Source organism: Martes martes, assembly GCF_963455335.1.
Source record: "Martes martes genome assembly, chromosome: 6".
NCBI classification, from domain to species: domain Eukaryota; kingdom Metazoa; phylum Chordata; class Mammalia; order Carnivora; family Mustelidae; genus Martes; species Martes martes.
The window spans coordinates 17,124,304-17,148,424 of NC_137893.1; the positions used below are offsets into that span (position 1 = coordinate 17,124,304).

The window sequence follows — 24,121 nt, forward strand, 5'->3', positions numbered from 1 at the left end:
CCACGAAAGTGTACTCAGAAAGTTCAATCCATATTAGTCTCTATAAGAAGATAGTCCTAAGAAAACCATATTCGTAAAATTATGTCCTACTTAGTTTATTTTGAAACTGCTGGATATTTCAACCTATATTAAAGATCTTCAATTATTAATACAGGTATCCAATTACAGTTTCTGTATTTCTTCTTCAAAAATCACTTCAGTTTTACTGGATTACTTGGATGTGGTTTCCACTAAAAACTAAGTCATATATTCATATAACTAAACATTTCTAATTCTGGTTTATGGAATATATTAAAAACAGATAGGATAAGGTAAAAAAGGTAGTTAACAAAATAAACAATTCATGTGTCCAACATCAGACAAATAAAACAGGTCAATAACAAGAAATGATTCTTTTCTGTTTTTCAGACGCCATCTGAGAACATGCTGCCACAAACAGCCCTTTTGCTGCTAATGTTCTTGAACCTGGTTCATGGAGGATTTTATGCTGAGCGATACCAAACACCTACAGGCATAAAAGGCCCACCACCCAACACCAAGACCCAGTTCTTCATTCCCTATGCCATAAAGAGCAAAGGTAAACTTTATATATTTTGCAGTATTAACTAACTGGTTACTGCTTTCTACAATCTTAATGATCTCTTTAACAAAATGCTTTTAACTCTATTTGGTGTTAAATAATCTTCAAACTCCTGAGTTTGTCCAAAATAATAAAGCAAAATGATTTATGGAAAAAGCAGGACTATTCAAGACCATGAATATCCTTTACACAGTGAGTAGAGTAGAAAGATGTACCTGAAGAATATTAAGAACTTTTATGTTTAAAGCTTTTCCCTCCAATGATGCTTCCGCACAAATAACCAACTATGAGGGAGAAATATGGATACAAAACAAATCAATCATGTTTAAAATGTCTTAATGAGAAATAACTGCCAATTATACCGAGAGGAGCAGGTTTAGGTATCTAAATACTTAACCATCATTTATTTGTACAACCAATTTGGCCAGCCCACATATATATATAAAACTGAGTTCTTAATTACCAAATAAAATCTAATGCTTTCCACAAAATTTAGTAGGCAAACGAGGCAGCAGTTTTCCTATTTATACATTTTTTAAAGATTTTATTTATTTATTGAATATATATAGAGAGATCACAAGTAGGCAGAGCAGTAGGCAAAGGGGGTGGGGGAGCAGGCTCCCCACTGAGCAGAGAGCCCGATGTGGGGCTTGATCCCAGGACCCTGAGATCATGACCTGAGCCGAAGGCAGAGGCTTAACCCACTGAGCCACCCAGGCGCTCCCCTATTTATACATTTTTGTATGGATTAGCTGTCAAGTACACAGACTTAATTGCTATGTACTAACTGTGGGGCCTCAGGTAAGTTACTCACCCTCTCTGTGCCCTAGTTTCCTCACTCATAAAAAAAGCAGCAGCAGCGATCTCAAAGGGCTGTTAGGAAGTTTAAGTGAGTTACTACCTGTAAAGTATGCAAGTATTAGCTGTTTTACTGTTACTTTTCCACTTCTCACACTGTGGTAGTATGGGGGGCTAGCCTTAGATAGGTTTTAGCTTTGTTCTTGAATCTTTCCCCAGCCGTCCAGCTTTCTCAGATATTGTGTAGAGAACTGAGAAAATGTATATGCACACTCCTAACAGATCCTCAAGGAACGGCAATTATTAGGGTTTCGCATTCACTAATTCCACTGGATGACATCAGGCACACACTACCTGAAAAACATCTACTGAATCTAACTGCATAATCTGAACTGATGTTAAAATTCAAGTTTCCTTTCCTTAGTATTTTTTCATCATAGTTACATATTTTACCTTGTAAATAACGCTAAGGATATTTGCCATAAACTTTACAAATAGCGCTTTTGGAGACAACCATGTTCAGGAAAGTAAACATACAGGATTGTCTTCTTAAAAAGAAAGATGAGATTTAAAATATTTCATGAAAGGTAGCTTAATGTTTAAAAATAAATGCACAGGTGTGTCACAAAAACTCCTGAATGTCTCAAAATACAAATAAAATACGAGAAAGAGAAAAGTTACAAAGGAAACCTGCTACTTTCCTTGAAGCAATGAATGGCAATTCATGTGAAATGCTACAACATACATCACTGGGTATATCTCTATGATCACAAATTCAGACTCTCTGTAGTTTACCAAGATCATACGAAACCGCCTTGAGTTAAAAATCAAATGCACCCCTTATAGAAGGTTAAAAATGTTTCTGTTTTCCTATCTTACTGTACTGCATCATCTTGGCTACTTCTGCAAAATAAATGAAAATATATATCTTACTAACAAATGAAAAGCTTAGAAGCTGCATTTCAACTGCTAAATTCACTACAGTCTCTACTTGATGATACAAGGTGGAAACTCAAGTACATCATCATTCACTGGCAGGCACTAATGTACTAAAAGAAAGACAAAAGTCCACGATGTATACACATATAACATTAGGTTGATAACAGAAATACAAAGAGTGCCTGTATAATTCCTGGGCCCATCTGTTCAACACAGGTTCAAAGAGGGCTCAGCCAAAATACACCAAATTATGCTGCAGAGCTGGTGGCCCCATGGGTGCCATATTCTGACACGATCAACCACTATTTCAATTTCTGGGCATTTCAGAAACTTCTTTGCTAGGTAATCATTTTTCCTTAAGGATAATATCACCCTAATCTTTCATTTTTTTCTATCGGCAAGCAACAAACAGGGGCTATCCCTTAAAGACACAACAGAATTCATTCTCTTTTGCATTAGGAGGTAGAGGACCTTTGAGGGCAACATTCCAAGTGACTGAGATCACCCTATCCTCAGACTTCCAGTCTCAAATGGTGGTCTCTGGAGTCGTTTTCTTTTCCTTTCTTTTTTTTTTTTTTTTAAGATTTTATTTATTTGCCAGAGAGTGAGAGTACACACAAGCAGGCAGAGAGGCAGGCAGAGGCAGCGAGAGAAGCAGGCTCCCTGTCGAGCAAGGAGCCCGATGCGGGACTCAATCCCAGGATCCTGGGATCATGACCTGAGCCGAAGGCAGTGGCTTAACCAACTAAGCCACCCAGGCGTCCCGAGTTGTTTTCATTTTTTAAAAAATTTCATTTGTTTTAGAAAAACAGAGAGTGTAAGCGGGGGGGCAGGTGGAGGAGGTGGAAAGAATTCCAAGTGGACTCCAAGCTGAGCACAGAGCTCGATCTCATGACCTTGAGATCATGACCTGAGCCAAGACCAAGAGTTGGATGCTTAACCGACTGAGCCACCCAGGCACCCCACTATGTAGTCATTTTCAGTAAGACTGTTTTTCCTCCCTATTTTAACAGTTAAACAGATTTCCAACCAGACTAAATGATTTTTAGTATGGATATGATCTTTAGGAGATTCAGAATAAGATTCTGAAGTAAACCCCATAGTTTGCATTTGAAAAAAAAAGTACTATTTTGTTTTCTATTTATTCATCTATTCTATTTGTAATGTATTACACTTCTTTATACTTATAGACATTTAATGTAGATACACGAAAAAGTCAATCTATCAATGATATATATATATTTACATATATATGTGTGTGTGTGTGTACATATATATGTGTGTGTATATGTATATATATATATGGAGATCTTTCCCACAAATTAACTTTCTCATAGTCTTCTTCCCGATGTCATTTTCTGAAAACCCATGAGTGAATGAAGTTCCATACATTTAAATATTTACAAAAATGAAATGTAATATAACTCTAATTAGTACAAAATATAAATATCCAAGTCTAAAATAATTTTCCATTTTAGCTTATCTATTTTAATGATTCTGCTGTGTATTTTATATTTCACTTGTCACCAAATGTATTTCAAGATCATACGATCTTGAGGAATACCCAAGAGAATAATATTAGCAACTACTATTGGCTGACTACTTCTTACATGCCAGTTAATATGAAAGATTTTTTAAAGTATTATAATGTACCAACAATTGACAGTTAATATGAACCATACCCATAAGCATATGTTTTCAAAGGCAATTTATAATTTTTTTTTCTGGTTTTTTAAAATTTATAATTCATTTAAAATTAGTTCCAATTTAGTCTTCACTCTGATTTCTAAAGCCATTAAAGATTTAGATAAAGTTTAAGTACATTAATTAATCACTTTTGTACAAAAAACATGTGGCTCAAAAGTCATAGCCATAAGTCATTCTCGGGGTTTTGACCAAACCATTCAGTAACTATGCCATTTGCTAAATCTACCATAATTACGAACCAGTTTCCAACAGTAAAAGAATTTAAATAGTATAGGCAGGCATTCCAGCTATCTTCTTGAAGACTTATTAAACGCAAAATGATTTTAATATAAGTTCTGTAAATAGACATTGAAATCATATGTAATTATTGCCATTTTTGCTAGCAATTAAAGAATTTCTCTGAGAAAGAAAAGACTTTCATAATAGATGCTTACTATGATTGCTGCCTAACAATTCTCTGATATGAGAGTATTTTCCCAATTATATATCCTAATACCAGAATGCTCTGTTATTTCCACCTCTGAATGACTAAAACCAAAACACTGGACACCTCTTATCGCAGGGACACTTGTTTTACTCCCTTCATGACTGAAGCTCTTGTAAGATGCGTCCTGTGCTCCGCACACTTGTGGCCCAAGAGCCTTTTTCCCCATCACAGGCAGTGAATGAGCCATTTCTGAACTGAATTCACAGTATCAGTAGAAGTATCTGGTTCAAACGGACCCAGAGCTCTATGAAATCAATAATAACTATGTGCATTAACCAAAGAAAACTTTAGATAAGCATTTTAATGCTATTTTATATACTATTTTATATACCCTGCCCACTAGATCCAAATCTCTTTGCTGCAGTGTTAAGTCAATGAAAGGAGGGTATAGGAGCTCACGGTACGTACTGAGGGTGAAAAAAATCAACCTACATCTGAACCGTGTTCAGTAGGCCGGGGCAGATTTTCTCACGGATATCTTACAGGACAGCTTTTGTGAGAGAAAACTGTCATAGTTCTTAAATATGTTCCCACTTATTCTGCATTTGTCTTTTTCTTCCTTTCTATCAAATACCTTTTTCCCCTTTCCTCTCGAGGTAGATGACTTTCCCAAAACAAATGGGGTAAATACCTCCACTGTACTCTTATTCTAGATGAATTCTTCAACCCCAGTTTATTTTCCTGGATAATGAGGATGTAATGAAAGTATTAGGGTAGCCATGGTCTTATGAAACCATTCTCTCTGGCATTGCTCTTAAATACAATATAAAATGTATTATCTGAAACCATTTAAGACTAGTCTGCCAAAATGGACTGACCGACAGTGCGATGTCATCACTAACCATCTCTCTCTCTGGGTGTGTGTATTGGGCATGTTTTTTAGGTGTATCAGTAAGAGGAGAGCAAGGTATTCCTGGCCCACCAGGCCCCGCTGGACCTCGAGGGCACCCAGGCCCATCTGGGCCACCAGGAAAACCAGGCCACGGAAGTCCCGGACCCCAAGGAGAGCCAGGGTTGCCCGGGCCACCGGGACCATCGGTCACTGGGAAGCCGGGTTTGCCAGGACTCCCAGGAAAACCAGGGGAGAAAGGACCATCTGGACCAAAAGGAGATATGGGACCAGCTGGTTTACCAGGACCACGGGGCCCACCAGGGCCACCCGGCATCCCCGGCCCAGCTGGAATGACTGTGAGAGGAAAACCCGGACAACAAGGACCTGCAGGAGCCCTGGGACCCAGGGGCTTTCCTGGAGAAAAGGGCGCACCGGGAGCGCCTGGTGTGCATGGACAGAAAGGGGAAGCAGGATACGGTGCTCCTGGACGCCCGGGTGAGAGGGGTCTCCCAGGCCCTCAGGGTCCCGTGGGACCACCTGGCCTTCCGGGAGTGGGAAAAAGAGGTGAAAATGGGTTTCCAGGACAACCGGGAGCCAAAGGCGACCGGGGTTTTCCAGGAGAGAGGGGACCAGCCGGCCCACCAGGCCCCCAAGGTCCTCCTGGGGAACGAGGACCAGAAGGCACTGGAAAGCCGGGAGCTACCGGAGCCCCAGGCCAGCCAGGTATTCCTGGGCCAAAAGGTCACCCTGGGGTTCCAGGACTAGCTGGGCCCCCAGGAGCCCGTGGCTTAGGGAAACCAGGGTTGCCAGGTCTGAAGGGACAAAGAGGTCCCATCGGCCTTCCAGGAAGTCCAGGTGCTAAAGGGGAACAAGGCCCAGCAGGTCATCCCGGGGAACCAGGTCTGACTGGACCCCCTGGAAATATGGGACCCCAAGGACCAAAAGGCATGCCAGGTAACCAAGGGATTCCTGGTCCTAAAGGTGAGATGGGGCCAGTGGGGCCTGTGGGACACCCTGGGACTAAGGGAGAAAGGGGTTCCTCTGGGTTAGATGGAAAACCAGGGTACCCAGGAGAACCAGGCAGCAGTGGTCCTAAGGGAAACCAAGGGTTACCAGGCCCAAAAGGGGATTCTGGAGTTCGGGGACCTCCTGGTCTCCCAGGCCCTGTGGGCCCAGCAGGAGCTAAGGGAATGCCTGGAAACAATGGTGAGACTGGGCCAAGAGGGGCCCCTGGAATACCAGGAACCAGAGGCCCCATTGGGCCACCGGGCATTCCAGGGTTCCCCGGATCTAAAGGGGATCCGGGAACTCCAGGTCCTCCTGGCCCAGCAGGCGTAGCAACTAAGGGGCTCAATGGTCCCACTGGGCCACCAGGGCCTCCAGGTCCGAGAGGCCACACTGGAGAGCCTGGCCTCCCAGGTCCCCCAGGCCCCCCAGGCCCCCCAGGCCAAGCAGCCCCACCTGAGGGCTTCATAAAGGCGGGCCAAAGGCCTTTTGTTAGTGCCAACCAGGGAGTGACGGGAATGCCCATGTCTGCTTTCACTGTTATTCTCTCCAAAGCTTACCCAGCTGTAGGTATTCCCATCCCATTTGATAAGATTTTGTACAACAGACAACAGCATTACGACCCCAGAACTGGCATCTTTACCTGCAGCGTACCAGGGACGTACTATTTCTCCTACCACGTGCATGTGAAAGGGACCCATGTGTGGGTGGGCCTGTATAAGAACGGCGCCCCTGTGATGTACACCTATGACGAGTACACCAAAGGCTACCTAGATCAGGCTTCGGGGAGCGCCATACTCGATCTCACGGAGAACGACCAGGTGTGGCTGCAGCTGCCCAACGCCGGCTCGAGCGGGCTGTACTCCTCCGAGTACGTCCACTCCTCTTTCTCAGGGTTCCTGGTGGCCCCAGTGTGAGCGTGTTCCCACCGAGCTCATGTAAATTGGCTTGAGAAGGCGTTCCCCAACTCCACCATGCCCCACAGAAAGCATATGGAGGTAGGCCAAAAAAAAAAATGGGACTAGTTTTGATTTTCCAAATACAGATTTGAGCTTTCAGACCAACCAATCCCCCCCCCCCGACCCCGAGAAAGTGCGCTGCAGCGGTAAACAACAGGGGAAGGCCCTCCTGAATTTCTACTCAGCAGTCCCAAGGCTCTTTAAGATGTTCTGTGAACTCCTTCAGAACTTAAAAATTTCACCCTGAAAGTCCTACTAAGCTAAAAAATTTAAATGATCACAAAGAAACCCTGAAATGTGACACTAAATTATGTTACATTTGATTCTGGAAATTCAGCATTTTTTTTTTTTTTAATCAGCCTGTTTCTACCGATTAACAGGAGAACTTCTAGGAAACATTCAGAGGGTATCATGTCTTTATAGAACTCAAATACTTGAATATTCAAATGTAAAAGGCACTGTATACCCTAAGATCTTTCTGATGGTGCATTACTTGAAGGCTTACACGGCCCCTTCATCAAGATTTATTCAAAAGTACAGGTGCACACAGACTTCTTACGACTCAATAAAAAGCCAAAAGATGATGTTAAAATAAATCTGAAATGCAAGGTGCTTTAGCCATGAACCTTTTCAGATTTTTCTGTGACTCCAGAAAAGCTTTCTATATACCCTCACAACTTGGAAATGGGTGTCTAACCTAGTTTATTTATTTAATACAAGTGTGATTAATTTGATTTAATTCTGTATTGAGTCTTAACAGATTATGATTTTGTGGGTTTACAGAACATCGCCATAAGGACCTTGAGCCTCCCACTTTAGTGAAATTATTGCTAATGTCAAGGGTTTCAAAATCTGGCTAGAAATGAAAAGATGTGATTTATTTATGCTCTGTACTGTATTTTTATATTGCTGCTTAAAACTTTTAAGCTGTGCCTCACTTATTAAAGCATGACATGTTTTACCTACTCCTTATTTACAATGCAATAAAATAACATCAACAGATTTTTATGCCGAATTTATTTGAGAGCAGCAATTTGCTATTCTCAACTATTCTCTTTTAAGGCTTTTCACTTTACAAAGTTCATAAAAGTAAAACAATAAAGTGGTGGGTGGCCATTACAGCTGTCATGGATACTCCCCTCTACTGGGGTGGGGATTCGCATACGCCCCTCAGCACTCTGCGTGGACTACAAAAAGGCACCCACAGGACCACATGGGACCTACCAGCCAGGGTTGTGGGCTGGTGACTGGGCACAGAAAAGTGAGACAATCTCGCTAAGCAGTGATTTCTTCAGGAAAGGAAAGAAGCAGGTGGCAGAGAAATATGCAATTTGAAAAAATATTTGGCAGTTGCTATTTATTGCCTTGACATGTTTTTAGTCACAATATTTAGGATTATTTTGATTACTTAAATTACCATTAAAATGAAGGCAGGCAATTTTATGTCAATCAAAGGCAACCTTTTTCTAAGCTGAGAAACACTGTTCTTGAGCATCTAACAGTCCACTGGGTGACTCAGGGCAGCCTGGTTTGAGTCCCCGAGGTAACCTATGACAAAGCATCCCTGTATGCCTTAGAGATCCTCTGCATAACCTTACCTGAGAGGCAGCTGTGAGACCCGATGTGCAGCCTGGCCACGACTCTGCCCCATGCTGAGTCAACCAGTCCTGTTTTCCAGCAATGAGAATGGAATTCTCACTCTCCCCACCTGTCTATAGCTACTACACCCATGGTTCTAGGGAGTAATCCTCATCACCGAGCCAGGAAACAGCACATCTGGAACTCCATTCTGGGGAATCCACAAAACGCCCCTTCTGGCAAGCCCGTAGAAGAGAGCAGAGCTCAGAAGACAGGCAATTGTAGCCATGGATCAGACACGAACAAAAGAACCTCTTAAAATATAAGCAGTACCAACTTCATAGCAAAATTTTAGATAAAATGAAGTCCTGATAGAGGAACATGACAAAATAGGTAACTTCAAAGTAATTCACAAGCCACGCAGCATTTAACAAACATCGATTAGAAAGTCTCCCATCACATTACTCACCCTTAAAAGCTGACATTTTATAATTGTGTTGTATGCCAGCAACTATATCCTTCCAAAAATCAAATGTTTTTTGACCATTGTTCCGCTGAAAAAAAAAATCCCAAATGTTAACGCATGTAATAACATATGTAATAATTTTTTAAGCACAGTAAAAAAAAAAAAGGCAAGCAATTACAATATTGCCATAATCTAAAAATGGGACTCATATTTTAGAAAAGATAACAGATGAAAAAACTCATTCTTGGAATGGGATTTTAAGAAGAAAGATCTTCCAAGAAAATCACTGCTACGGATACATATATACATACACATATAACTAAATATTAATATAGCTCATATAGCCCAAATAAAATAGAAATTTCTACTCAGTGTGAAGTCTAAAAATTATATATTTTAAACACAGGAGTAAATTTACAGTGTTATAGCTTTCTGTACCGCGGCACCAATGGGGCTAAGAAGCCCCAAGTCCTAAAGTCCTAAAAGCTGGTTACTTTAGAATTCAGTGCATATTTACCTGACTTTGATAAAAAAGAGTAGAAAATCTCTACAGGATAGATGAAGGAGGTTCCAAATCCAAAACATAAACCACTTTTATTTAGATTTTTTAAATTTAAAAAATTTTTTTTTATTTTTTAATTTTTTTAAATGATTTTATTTATTTATTTGACAGAGAGAGAGAGAGATCACAAGCAGGCAGAGAGAGAGGAAGGGAGGCAGGCTCCCTGCTGAGCAGAGAGCCTGATGTGGGGCTCGATCCCAGGACCCTGGGATCATGACCTGAGCCGAAGGCAGAGGCTTTAACCCACTGAGCCACCCAGGCGCCCTAGATTTTTTTAAAACCAGGAAGCAAATAAACATTACATTGAAATACATAACCCCACAAGGCCTTGCTGTCTTGGAACCATTATTAACCAGTGTCCTTCTACGTAAACAAAGACAAACTACTAGACATTTGTACCTAATTAAACTCTGAAATATCTGAAGACTAATACATTTGCCTAAAGTCACTATGGATGAAATACTGACTCCATCTCATGTAAATAATAACTTCTACATGATAAAATAATTGCTCAGTGGAAACTTGCAAACACATGACTAATTCTGGCTCAAAAGAAAACCACTATCCATGTTCTATTGTTAACATGGTCGTTAAGATGTTCAAAGACAACATATGCAAAACAGAAAAGTAATTCTGACATAAAAATTGGTGTTTGCTCACAGGTATATTCAATATATCTAATAATAATAATCATATTATTATTCAGTAATATAATAATTATATTCCTAAGTATATTCAATATATTCAATAATATATTCAATCTTCATAAACAGTACAAAGTCTATACATATCAAACTGCTCAAAATGAGGAACTTAAAAACTTCATCTCATTTTTTTTTATTTTGTGTTATTTAGATTGCTTAATGATGGTGGGATTTTTAAAATTATCTTTAATTTTTATTCTGCTAATGAAACCCAAGAAAATAGTCTTTCCATCTCTGAGGTATTTTCTTTTTAGACATTTGCACCCCCTGCTGGAGAAGAGGTTTATTATCCCTCGGGGGAAAAATGGTCAGGGCTATTTAATTTTCCCAAAATATCTGACCAAATTCTCTATGTTTTCCTTCCTCAGTCACTTCCAAAACCACAAAGGGGAAACTGAGTAAAATCTCAACCCAGAAGACATATATAGTTAAGACCTCTGATTTATGACTGAATACCTATTGTAATTTCTGAAAAATGAGTCCCTGCTCACCTTTGTTAGAGAGTCCACCACTCTGGCACATAGAAGTGCTCCTGGCAGGTCAAAGTAGTTATCATAAAAATAGTATTTTCCTAAAAAAGAACAAAATTTTACACTGGGAACAAATGGCTCATTTATGTGACACACAGAAACTTGGCTGAAGAGATGCCAGACTTTGGTCTGGTTCCTTAGAGGGGCCTCTATTTCAATTCAGAATAGCTCTATTACAAGTGTTCACTGTCTTTTAAAGAAGGGTTAAGCTATAAGAAAGTTAAAAAATGACAGCTCTAATTCAAGGATCTTATGAAAAAAAATTTTACGTAAAAACAAAAACTAGACTATATGTTAAATATGAAATGGATTATGAAACAGCCACAATTTATTACCAATGTCATTGAATTTCAAGACATTTGTCTTGAAATTCAAGACATTTGTTACCAATGTCATTGAATTTCAAGACAATCAGCCTAACACTGGAGCACCACAAAGTCATCTGCACAACAGCCCTTCTCATATCTGTGCTGGCTGGTCCACCTTCAGTTTCATGTGAGGACAACCAGGGTGATGAGAGGAATATCACATCATGTGAGGATATAGTGTACTTATCTGGGAAAAACTCAGGCGCACAGAACAGGCACGCTAGAATCTCAGGAGGAGAGGGATTGATTTATTCTGCTTGGCCCTAGGACGGAATTAAACTTGAGCCCTTCCTTGGTGCAGATGTCACTTTTGAATCTGCCGTCCCTGGGCAGATCCTTGATGACCCATATTGCATTCCTTTGGCGCATGTTTGAGCCCAGTCACTGCTGTGCTTAATGGCATCATCCCACCTCAAGCACACCTGTGTCATTCAGTCCCTCCAGAAGCCTGTGGAGTCCATGTGGCTCATGTGGAAAGCCTCAACCAGGAGCCAGTGGGAGAGCCTCAAGTTTGGGGGCCAGTGAAGGCTCCTGTCCCTTGGATTGACAATTCTGGGAGATATTCTCAGTGCTTCTCAGAAATCCAGTGGAATCCAGCTCCAACTGTTTCTACCTTCTATGGCTTACCCTCTCCGCTATCTCATTCCTGTATACCAGGATCGGGACCAACCACTGTACGTTGGGGGTATCCCAATGTCATAGAATCCCTAGGGAATCCTTGTACAAAGAGTAATCAAACAGAACTAAAGGTGAAGCCAGACTGTAGTTTAATGTGAGAAAGTACCTCCTCAATGGTCATAACTGTTGCATGCAATATTGTAAGTGCCTGATTTCAAGTCCTCCCTTCTTCTCATTTGTAAGCTAGGTATGAAGTTATGAAACACAGCAGTCTTGTTCCCTAGCGTCCACTGAGCTCAATACCCAGCATATTGCACGGACTCAACAAATGTTTGTTGAATGACTGAATGATCTAACAGTGGAATGGATTTCTGGAATGAGGGAGTGCCACAGGTAAATCAGGAGAAAATCCTCCGCAGGAACTAGATGTCTATCCCTTTAAATGTCATTAAATGCCCTTCACTTCTTCATATCAAATTATTAAGCATGTATAAGAAATAAAGTCACAAGTTATCCATCTGTTAATTCACAAAATGGCTACATGAGTTTACATATCCTTTCCCACAGTTAAAAATAGTTGGGTTGGCATCATCTTCCTGGTTTTTACTCTTACAGCTGAAATTATTGGCAGAACATCTTAGATTACTGTTTATTCTTCAGAAAGGTCAGGATGGCTCTGCTGGTGTGAGGAACCAGGCATCAGGAGGGAAAGGGAGATAACATCCCATGTGCTTTTCTGCCCACACTCTGCTGTACTGCGAGGCCATACAACACCCCAGGGCTCCCAAGACTAGGATGGTGGGCACCGCTTCCCGCGGTCCACAGACCTGCACTTGATCTAATCTCCTGGCCTGTGACACCAGCACGGCCAGCTGCTCCAGGCCCTGTAGCAGCAGGAGATCTGTCGTCATGCCAGCTCCGTGCCCTTGGTTTCCCCTTCCTCTGTGGCCATTAACAGACAAAATTCAGTTAGAGTTAAAACACTGATCCTGAGTCTTGGCTGGGATCTAATCAAATAACTCAGGGGTTTAACGAGACTCCCTCCGACAAGCCAAGGGGGCGGACTCCCTGGACTGTCAAATGTGGGCTGGATGACTGCTGTGTGGACACACCGAGACTTCTTCAGTCCTGACCCATGAACTGGGCCAGGCTGCTCTCGATGCCTCTTCCTCCACCAAAACTCCAAGGCTGTACCCCATGAAAGCTTTGCTTCCCGCCCCTCCTTGTGAGCAGAGAGCTCACTGGCAATGAAGGGATTAGTGAGCTCAGTTCAAGAAAATAAGCCTCTAACAAGTCCTATGATCCTTAAGCTTTGCCCATAGAGAACTCATTCCCCAAGAAGCCATTGCCAGCACTACGTACTTTACAGACTGCCTGCTCTCACCGGTAACAGACCAGAGGCGCATGAATGACTGAGGGCAAGAGAACAATTTATGTTCCCACAATGTCCTCACTTGTGCCGATGAGTGATACCATCTTCACTTGAAGTTGAGCCAAGTGATGCTATGAGTGGCTTAGTAACTGACCAGATCACTTTGCCCGGCAAGGAACAGAGTCAATATGACCCAGGATGACCTGGCTCTACCTGCCCCGTGCTTTCCGCTATACTAAGCTGTTTCTGAATAATCTACCCGTTTAAGGGGGAAAAGATCAAAAGGACTTGTTCTCTGCAGACTGACAGGTAAAGAAAACCATATTCCTGCCAACGCAACAACCTGCAAAGGGATTGTCAAATAAACTGTCAGTAAAATGTCTCTGCCCATCAGTGTTTTAAATTCCCTAAATGTACTGGTAGGGAAAACACTTTATAATGCTCTCCTTAAATAAAGGCCCTTATTTGGCCTTATTGATCAAAATTTTATTTTATTTTATGTTATTTTGGGAGGCAGCAAAGCAAAGTTTATTGAATGATAGTAAAGCAAAGTTTATTGAGGGATAGTACAATGCTCCCAAAGAGGGAAGGGACCCCAGAGGGTTGCCCTAAAATTTTTAAACCTTTATATCCTTAGCGCACTTCTAGGAACTTATGAAACAGCAAACTGTATGTGTGTGTAAACATTACTGCAGGCTTGTTTGTAAGGGCCAAACACCAGACACAATGCAAACGTTCACTATGAACAGGCTGATGGATGACACTGGATGCAGGGAACACCAGTCTTTCACAGAACGAGGTGCCTCTGTGTGTGCTAATGTGACAGAATCTCGAGGACGTCAGTTAAAGGAGCACACTGCAGGAAATGTATGATCCCTTTCGTGTACTTTTGAGAAATAAGCGTCAAGGAAAGGGGATTCTGGAGGACAACAGGGGTTCGAGATAATTAACTCCTCATTTTATTCTTTTCTATAATATTTAAATTTCCTAACCATACGCTCACATTATATTTTTTAATGTAAACAAAGTTTAACTGGGTTGTGGAATCACAGGCCATTTTTTTCTTCTTTTCTATGTCTCTAGATTAAAAAAAATAGTTAAATTAAAATTAAAATTAAAATAAAATTTAAAAAAATTTCTTTTTGAAGGCATCAAGCTTTCGCTTATTACCTGGCAGAAACAATAGGCCTTTGTTATGTGTCACCACTACCTGACCACTGCGCACATAAATGGGAAACACTTCCCTAACCAACCAAGTAAGAGGAGATAAACTCAAGCTCTCCCTCAGAGGGCTCCTGGGTAAACCGGGCACCAGAGGGAAGCCGCTGGCTCCAGAAGGGGGCGCCCTCCAGAGGGCAGAGTGGTGAACAGAGGGCAGGTCATCCTGGGTGATGCTCTTCTGGCTGAGAAATACTTTACTTCTTTAAAGTACTGTGTCTAAATGGATGTCAGAGTGAAACACTTAGCTCCGCGCCTGGCCTTTCTGGGAAAAAGTTATCTACTACGCCTGCCTGCTTCTGGAGAGACAACGGCCGCTCTCTGTTTTTAGCTGAGTAAAAGGCTACAGACACCCATTAAACGTCCACCAGCCACTGGGACTTGAGATGTGTGAACGCCTTCCACCTCGATCCCCAATGTGAAATCTGTTTTCCTCTTAACTTAGGTTACCAAGAGCACCCATTTCTTGACATTTTCATCTCAGGACAAAACCAAAACAAACTCTCAAAAGATGATGAATGTAACACAGCGAACCCAATTGTAATAAGGAGTAACTCCCAACTATTTTCAGGTTACTACATTTTCCTTTCTTTTCTTTTTTAGGATTTTATTTTAAGTAATCTTTACCCCCCCGACATGGGATTCGAACTCACAACCCCAAGATCAAGATCAAGAGTCACATGCTCCACGGACCGAGCCAGCCAGGTGCTCCTCAGGTTGCTACGTTTTCTGAAGGGGATGAGTGCATTTCAAAAGTGTAGTGTGAGAGAATATGGCACAAAAATTTAGAACGAATGAAAAACCAACAATTATAATAAGGTCTATGTGTTTATAATAATGTCTTAATCATTCCTTATTAATTTATGTACATCAATGTCTACAAATTGTTCTGAGAAATCTTTTCATGTTTACACATGGTGAATTTCTTTAAAGACAGTGGGGGACAATGGGTGAAATTATTTAAAATAAGGGAAAAGAAAAGATAAAGGCGGAAGATAGAAGATAGTAGAGCTGGCGGTAAAGGAGAGAATTCAAGAAAATGAGGAAGGTGGGTAGTCTGAATGTGAGGAGAATTGGGTAATGGAGAAATTAAAGCAAGGACTGAGCATGTAATAAACTGATAAAAAATACAGACGACTGAGAAACATATTATTCCCAGGTGCTAGTCTTTTCACTCTAGAACAAGGGAAGGTAAAAGGAGAATCAACAAAACCTAAAATAAATTAGGATCAATGCCAAAGAGACTTGAGACGTGTGTGGGAAACACATCCTATTCCTATCAACCCACAGCTGCTCCCTTGTGCATCCTGGCCAACAGGAGGCAAGGATGGCATGCTTCCTGTCCTCATGCTGCAGGTTCAAGGTCCCAGACCCAAGGGGTGGTCATGGTGGCACTGACCCGCATGAGCCATACCTGATCGGCAAGCCATTCCCGCATCAGACATGAAGTGCTTCCACTCCTTCCTGCCATACTCCTCTGCCAGCGCCTCGGGAGCCATCATCTTCGTGCCATGGCTCGCCCTGGTTCGGGGAGATGGGGTACAATGCTCATCAACGCCTCCTCTGAATACCCTCTCCTTCTGGCCTTGCTATGGGTGGTCCCCCCCAAAATGAACCCAGTTTTCTTTTTTCCATTTTCAACTACATGATTTCCTCCTTTAGGGCTCTAGAAGGCGTTTCCTTAAGTTCTTTGTTCATTTCATCCACCAACCGGCAATTAAGTGATCAGGAGCAACTCACTCTGAGGTCTGGCCTGTGCTAGCTGCTCTGGACCTATAATATCTAAACTATTTCTCCGGACGAAAAACTCTTTCCTGAGAAGTTATTGTTTAACTCTGAAGATAAAGGTAGTCTAACTGGAATGATCAGAAAACAACAGCAGAGACTGGGTGGCAGCCGCGGGGAGAACTGACGGGAGAAGGAGGGGGGAAGCAATAGGGTGAGAACAAATGGAAAAATCAAAATGGGTTCCTTTCTATAAGGGGACAATGCTTTAGAAAGCTGCACGTAAAGATAGAGGGATCTGGAGTAGAACATAGGATGAGACAAGGAATCTGCTCTGTTGGAGGAAAGCAGGCATCAGGGAGATGAGCTAGTGAATCCAGGAGAAACTGCCTGGAGGGGGTCAGACCTCAGGGGAGGGACGTTGAGAGGGAGGACAGACAGACATAATAATGAAAGAAAGAACCCAAACTGTAGAATGCTTTACATTCGTTGAACTATGACTGATGACAGCTAAGCACCCTGTAAGAATCTGATGGTTGAGTTAAAGGTCACGGTCAAAACTGCATGGAGTATGTACACATACATACATATAAATGTATACATATAAATGTATACATATGTACATAAGCTCTAGCTCTAGTTGCCCAAGGCAAGAAACTTGCAAACGAATAACAAAGTAATAAGAGGTGAGGCCATACCAGCTCTAGTCATCTGAACCTTAGGACAAGGTCTAGGTACAGTATGAGTTTGTACTGTGCAGAAAGAATAATGTATCAGAAGGAACAGTATGTACCAGGGATAATCCGTGCTGAGCGTTCTTTCCTTCAACTCTGATCACGTTAATATAAATAACAAATCCCATAGTTGCGACCATGCTGACTTGCCTCTACTAATGGTCTTGGGGCAGAAACAGATGCCCACTCCCTCGCACCCCTGTAAGGCTCAGAGCAACGGTGGCAGCAGCTTCTCAACTGCCAGTCCTGCTCTTCAACAGCCCGGTGCACACTAAGGGATGGGAAGGAGACGGAGTCAGCACTGAGTGTGAAAAACGGAGACCGATGAAGATTGGAACCGACTAGAAAAACTTCCAGAAGGAGGTGAAATACAACATCAGTCCTGCACCCAGGAGACAAATTTGGATAAACGGAGAGAGGAAGAGAGATGTGCATAGACCACTAACCCCTACCCAACATCCATTTTCTCCTTCTTTCTTAATAAAAAGAAATCTAAGTTTATTCCGGGCAACTATGTACTTATCTAACATAACATAATCCCCAGACTCTTTTGCAGGAGGGGTGGGCAATGAGATGAAGCAAGTTATTAAAATTCTACTGGATTTCCTGCAAATATTTCTGGTGAGCTAAATTTAAGAGCTAGACTTTTAAGTCCAGTGCTTTCAGAACTGTATTTAGATCATTCAAACAATTCATACAAAGAAACATAGGCACACGATCTGTCATCTGACTGGTAAAAATAATAACCTTATTTAATCTGTGCCTTAACGATCAAATGCTGTATAAAGTGTCCTGGGAAAAAAGTTCTGACTTCAAAACTAAATTTTATTACCTGAGCACAGTGCCATTATCTGCAAGTTTAATGAAGTTCCCATCTTCCAGATCCAATGCCAAGCCCTTGCAACTAAAACAGAAAAGTCTGATTACCAATCAATTCATAGATTCAGCTAATGTCAGGAATAATAATCTATACTTTCAGAAAGTCAAAATGCTAAAAAGGGATTCTTCCACCCACATGAATGATATGTGAATCAAACAAATAAAAATAGCCAAGAATTGGGCGCCTGGGTGGCTCAGTGGGTTAAGCCGCTGCCTTCGGCTCAGGTCATGATCCCAGGTCCTGGGATCGAATCCCACATCAGGCTCTCTGCTCAGCAGGGAGCCTGCTTCCTCCTCTCTCTCTGTCTGCCTCTCTGCCTACTTGTGATCTCTGTCTGTAAAATAAATAAAATCTTTAAAAAAAAATAGCCAAGAATCCTAAAATTAAGTACCATCCACAGAGCAAAGGAAACTGTCATGAGGGAAACAAAGATAGCGTGTTTAGGTTATAAAATCCTTAAGCTTTTAAAAAAGAAGAATCTAAAACTTAAAGAGAACAAAAAAAGGGAACTCCGTTGTATATCTCTGTTGAAATGTACAAAATGTTTTTCATTAAATAAAACACATGCGCATGCCCAAATTTATAGCCTGCCAGATATAGCCAGGGTCTCTTCTATACTCTTCAGAAATTGCCTCCATTTAGGTCAGGTTATAAAAACTTACCCCCTGGGCAGAGCATATTATTGAAAACCACTAAAACAAAGTCAAATACTAAGTTTTAGGTTCCTCACTGTAAAAGACTTGCGGGATTTGGGGAGAAAAGTGGGAACAGATTCATTATTATGAATAATAAAAGCAAGGAGGTATAATGGCCACCAAATACCAAGAGAATTAAACAAAAAATGACGTGGTACTTTCGAAGGCTTACTGACTCTGGTTCACATTAAAATTTCCTGAGTCAGTGGTTTTATATAGCAAGATATTTGTTTCTTTTTTTTAGAAAAGGGATACATCAAAAAGGACTAGCCAAATATTGCAGAAATATATAATAGATGAACATCATTGCTCTAGAATTAATTCTGCATGTGTTTCTATGTGTTTTAGGATTATTATTAATTTTCAGCTGAGCAATGTTTAAGTGTAGGATTTTTATTTTGTTGTTTAGCTGAGGAAAAGGGATAAAACAAGCCTTGGGAACTGGAAAAACCTAACTCAGGAAAGGAGTAAGCAGTATGAGTCTTAGACATAGTGATGTCTATTCAAATTATAGAAAACCAAATGTCCCAGTTCAGATACTTATTCAAAACATGATTCTTCCTCTTCTATGGTTCTGTATTTGAAAGGCAATAAAGCAAACTTTTTTTAAATAAAAAATGCAAATTTCAGAGAGTTCTTAATAACCTCTGAAACTTAAGACAAACTTCAGCCATATAAAAATACTCAAATTCGTCAATAACCTTTTAGCTTTTTTACATATTTAATTAAATCTAATTTAAAGGAGAAAAGGCTTTGATTTATGAAACATAAAACTTTTAATACAGAAGGCATTTTTGTCCTTTGACTCAGTTTCACATTTCAATTTATGTCTCCACAGAAGAGGAAGCACTAAAGTTTATTCAGCAATATTTGAGAATCAGAGGGGCTAGGAAGACCTTAAAAAAAAAGAACTTACCAGAAATCCCAATCGTCTGGAGTCACAGTTAGCAATTCCTTGTCATACCCTTTCTCCTTGACCAGGAACTGAGCAAAGCTATTATAAATGAGCTATAAATAAGAAGAAGGAATAAAGATAAAACTCACTATTCATTCCTAATTTCACAGACCTGAAAACCTACTAGAGTTACTCATGGGGCAGATGGGAGAGAAATCTCCCTAACTGTGAAGTTCTGCAGTTTAATCCCCCTTTAATGCAACCAATGTATCCACTGCTGAGAGCCCCAGGTAGCTACTGTGTCTTTTCATACTGCAGATTGAGACCACCAGTATACAATTTCATAACCAAGGACAACGCTCAGTGTTACTCCTGAATTCTAAGGGTTGGAGATCATTAAGACTTGACAAAGCTTTGTAAACTTATTTAACAGATCACCATGATGATAAACTTCCCGACTACTCTATCATTCCATCTATCCTCAGCCCATCCTTAGTGGACGGTGCTTATGGGGCACTGTTCTTCCCCAGTTCAAAGATCATTCTCCCATGAATAAAGGACATCAAACCTGTCACTAAGTTGTGTTAGTTTTGTCACTGACACAGGGGAGTCTCAAAGGGAAATACGCACGGGGACCAGGCAGATGACCTGAAGGAAGAATCAAGGGGCTTCCATCAGATACAGGAAATATCTCTTATTTCTCTGCTATAGGGAAAACTGAGGGAAAAGGACAAAGGAAGCTTCTGGAAATAAGTACAAAGATAAACGGATCTTCTGATTTCTCAACGACAAAATCCCAAGTGTTTGAGTGATGTGTTTTATTTTTTTCTAAAGGGCTGGTTCAAATTTTTAGAGAACTGTGTATCCCAAGCAAAAAGTAGGCAAAAGGTAGATAAAGGTCCACACTGGCCCTACCCCATTCTCCTAACAGTGTTCTTTTTTTTTTTTTTTTAAAGATTTTATTTATTTATTTGACAGACAGAGATCACAAGTAGGCAGAGAGGCAGGCAGAGAGAGAGGAGGAAGCAGGCTCCCCGCTGAGCAGAGAGCCCGATGCGGGGCTCGATCCCAGGACCCTGAGATCATGACCCGAGCCGAAGGCAGAGGCTTTAACCCACCGAGCCACTCAGGCGCCCCTCTCCTAACAGTGTTCTTAAGTCAGCATCGGATGCACTTGAACCTGAAGCAGAACGCTGGCCTGGGGTGAGATGGAACAGTGACCAAGATGATACTCGAGCAACTTGACCCTTCTCTATGTGAACCCATAACCTCTTTGCCAGCGTGAGGCGGCACAAGGGCGGAGAGGATGGAGACACAGTGAAAGGGATGGAAGAAGGCCTCCCTGAGGTGATGATGCTTACACTGACCCCTGCAAGCTGTAGCAGTCAGCTGGGTGAATCCAGAGGGAGGGGAGCACGCCAAGTCCAGAAACCCAGAGGCCTGCACACGCCTGGGTTTGGGTGCGAGCATCAGGAGATGAGTGCAGAGAAATCAAAAGCTCCCTGTCAAATAGAGCTGTTCTCTGTCCTGAAGCTAATTAAAATCACTATACATGTACTCCCATGCAATGCAGGGTGACCCTGAACCAGGTCAACTGTTAATAGCTCACATTATGTCAACACTATATATCAACACTTCCCACTCCTGGCGGTGATTCAGAACCATAGAGACGGCTCTTAAAACGACCCAGAAATTCCAGGCCTACAGGCTAGGGTGGGGTCCACGTCAGGATCTCCAAAGCCCAGAGATGACTGAAAATCACTGGCTTTCCATGTTCTACGGATTTTTGTTCAATCATTTAAAAAAAAAAAAAAAAGAAATGAAATAAAAAATGTACTGAGACCTCACTCTGAGGTCTAGGGTACTGTGGACAATAAAAATACACATCATGACCCTGCCTTGCAGGGAACCAGTGCTGTGGGATTAACAGATGCTCTAAAGTGCTTTAGAGCAGTGCCTGACATACAAGTAAATTCAATTTAAGTATTTGTTTTTATTATCAGTCTTACGCTGGATATATATACACGTATATATGTATATATAGATCCCTGATAAGTACTGTCTGTCCATTTCCATGGTAATAAATATCCCCACCATGGCCACTTTCAAGCAATGGTTACTGCACACCATTAATCTCGCCTCTGGTAGAAGCACTTTATTCAGTCCTGGACTTTCTCACCCCTTGGCAATCCTGATAAAGATATGGGCATGTGATTCCAATGAGGTTGGAGACCTTCCTAAAGGAGCCCTTTCCAGAAGGGCTGCCAACAGGGGCGTCCACAGCTATGTTCCTCACCTCGTGGAGAAGTTTCTCTAATAGGAGAGAATGAGGTCAACGTGCTGGGAGAATGAGAGAATAGTGGTGCTGAGAAAAAAAAGGGAAACCTGTCCTAGTCCTGACGCCTTGGTTCTTGGACCTTTTTCTATTTTGTTGGGTCACCCCAGAAACCTTGATGGCACGGGGCCTCCACGGGCAGCCCCCTTCCTCTCCCAGCCTTCAGGGTCACTGACTCGCTCCCAGTCTCCCGTGACTAGTAACACAGACCACACAGCAGTTGCATACTGGTGTCCTGTAAGTTATATGCAGATCACAAACCAGGTTTGATTCCCGCTTCACAGTGCCAGATAAAATATGAAATACCTAGCCAAATCTGATTTTCAGATAAACAACAGTAAATTTTTTAGGATAAGCACATCCCCTGCAGAACAAGCATCTGATAAAAATGTTTTTGTTATTTGAAATCCAAATTGAACTGGGTGCTCTGTTTTCTTCTTTGCTAAATCTGTCTCACAACCCTACAATCCTGTTGTTTGAAAATGAGCTAACGTTTAAAAATTCAGAGACTTCACATACAAGGTCAGATTTCTTTTTTTTTTTTTTTAAAGAAGTTCAGATCTCTAACTTATCTTAAAAGAATTAGATCTTTTAAGAGACTGAACCCCTACTTCTTCATGGCAGATAGATGTTGGCAAAAGTCGAGTGTGGCTGTGTCTTCAGAAGGCAAACCCACTCTCCTAGCTGTCCCAGGTCCCACTCCCACATGGGGCTTAACTGCTGGCCCCATCCACTTCAGAGTCTGTAACCCCCGGAGAGCACAGGGGTCATCGTTTCTAGGATGGCTTTCCCGAGTCCCCAGGTGTGGTAACGCACCCAGTCCCACCTTTGCACACACTCTGCATTTATTAAATGCCTATGACACTCATGGGAGAGGCCCTCGCAGTGTTCCACGATGCAGTCACCACTGACTTCTTCAACATCTCCTGCAACTCCCTGTCTGCTGCTGGACACCTGCACTTCCCAGAGTTCTCTTCGCTGGGGCCTTGCCCTGGCGCTATTTGCTCTGTCCAAAGTGCTCCCGCCTGCTTCCTCCCTGCCAGCTTTCACTCCTGTGTTGGTACCCAGCTCAAGCATCAGTCACTCCAGACAGCTCCTCTAGGCTTTGTGGCACATACAAAGCCGAGCGGTGGGAACAGAAGCCTGCTAGCAGGACGATCCTGGATAAGCTACTTATCCTTTTTGTGCCTCCCTTATCCTCCTCTCTAAACAACGACTGTGACAAAGCAACAACCTCACAAAGTTTTGTAAAGACCTAACCAGCTCATTTAAACTGAATGCTTATTAGAATAGGGACCGTGTCAGTTATTAAAATATTTTTTTTTATTCAGTCATTCCACAATTACTGACTGAACCCATTTTATGCCAAGCACTCAGCTCAGCACACAGAACACACAATAAACTGTCAGAGATACTAATGTCAGGGAGCCATGGCTCTAGGCTCAAGGGAATGATTCCAACAGGTTAACCGGAAATTTTAAGCTGTGTGTAAGTGCTTTCAGAAATTAAGGGCTTTACGGAAAACTGGAGGTGGGATGGGAAGGAAAGGGTAAACTTTAGGGGGGTAGGAGAAAGCTTTCCAAAAGGAATGCTATTTCAGATGAGATGTGACAGAGGAGTTGGTGTGGTGGAGGGGAGGCCCCAGGAATAAGCAGGTAGTCTGCAGCAAGCTCCAATACTGCCCTCACTACAGGTGGCTGAAACCAACTCGGCAGCATCTTTACCCAGTACAACGGCCACTTGGAAAGCCTGTGTCTGTCTCTGTATTCAGTTCTATTATGGTGCTCAGCAAGCACACTGCTGGCATTTCATAGATTTCTGGACCAAAGAGGATCACACCTAACACACTAGGTTATTTTCAATCTTTAAGCCTCCCTTATATTAGAGGGAGGTTTGTAGAAAAGAATCCTTGTCCTCGAGGATCTTGCATGCTGAGACGTGACGTGCGCACACGCACAAAATGGGTTTTAACATGAGTGGTTTAACAATATTTCCTTCAGATGAAGGTGGCCACAGAGGAGATGCAAGAAAACTCCCATTTTCCGGGAGGGAACCTGAAAGGCATGTGGGGAAGGAAAATATGAATCAAAGATCTAGAAAAAGTAGTAGCCGAAGATCAAAAAGAAAAGCCTTC

At 41.8% G+C, this 24,121-nt stretch overlaps 2 protein-coding genes across 3 annotated transcripts in view; one reads left to right on the plus strand and one right to left on the minus strand.

Moving 5' to 3' along the window:
- NT5DC1 (5'-nucleotidase domain containing 1) overlaps positions 1–24,121 on the minus strand; it is a 140,302-nt gene that overhangs the window by 114,548 nt on the left and 1,633 nt on the right. For both annotated transcript variants that reach the window (XM_080806022.1, XM_080806021.1), the window contains exons 2-6: positions 19,674–19,765; positions 18,015–18,086; positions 16,138–16,244; positions 11,109–11,188; positions 9,355–9,439 (exon numbers count right to left, since the gene is read on the minus strand). In XM_080806022.1, coding sequence (XP_080662148.1) covers positions 9,355–9,439; positions 11,109–11,188; positions 16,138–16,244; positions 18,015–18,086; positions 19,674–19,765 — 436 coding nt within the window. The remainder of the gene's footprint in view (positions 1–9,354; positions 9,440–11,108; positions 11,189–16,137; positions 16,245–18,014; positions 18,087–19,673; positions 19,766–24,121) is intronic.
- COL10A1 (collagen type X alpha 1 chain) lies at positions 397–7,265 on the plus strand (the record flags this gene model as incomplete). Its single annotated transcript, XM_080807060.1, has 2 exons — positions 397–577; positions 5,395–7,265. The coding sequence occupies exons 1-2, from the start codon at positions 424–426 to the stop codon at positions 7,263–7,265; spliced, it is 2,025 nt and encodes a 674-aa protein (XP_080663186.1). The 5' UTR covers positions 397–423.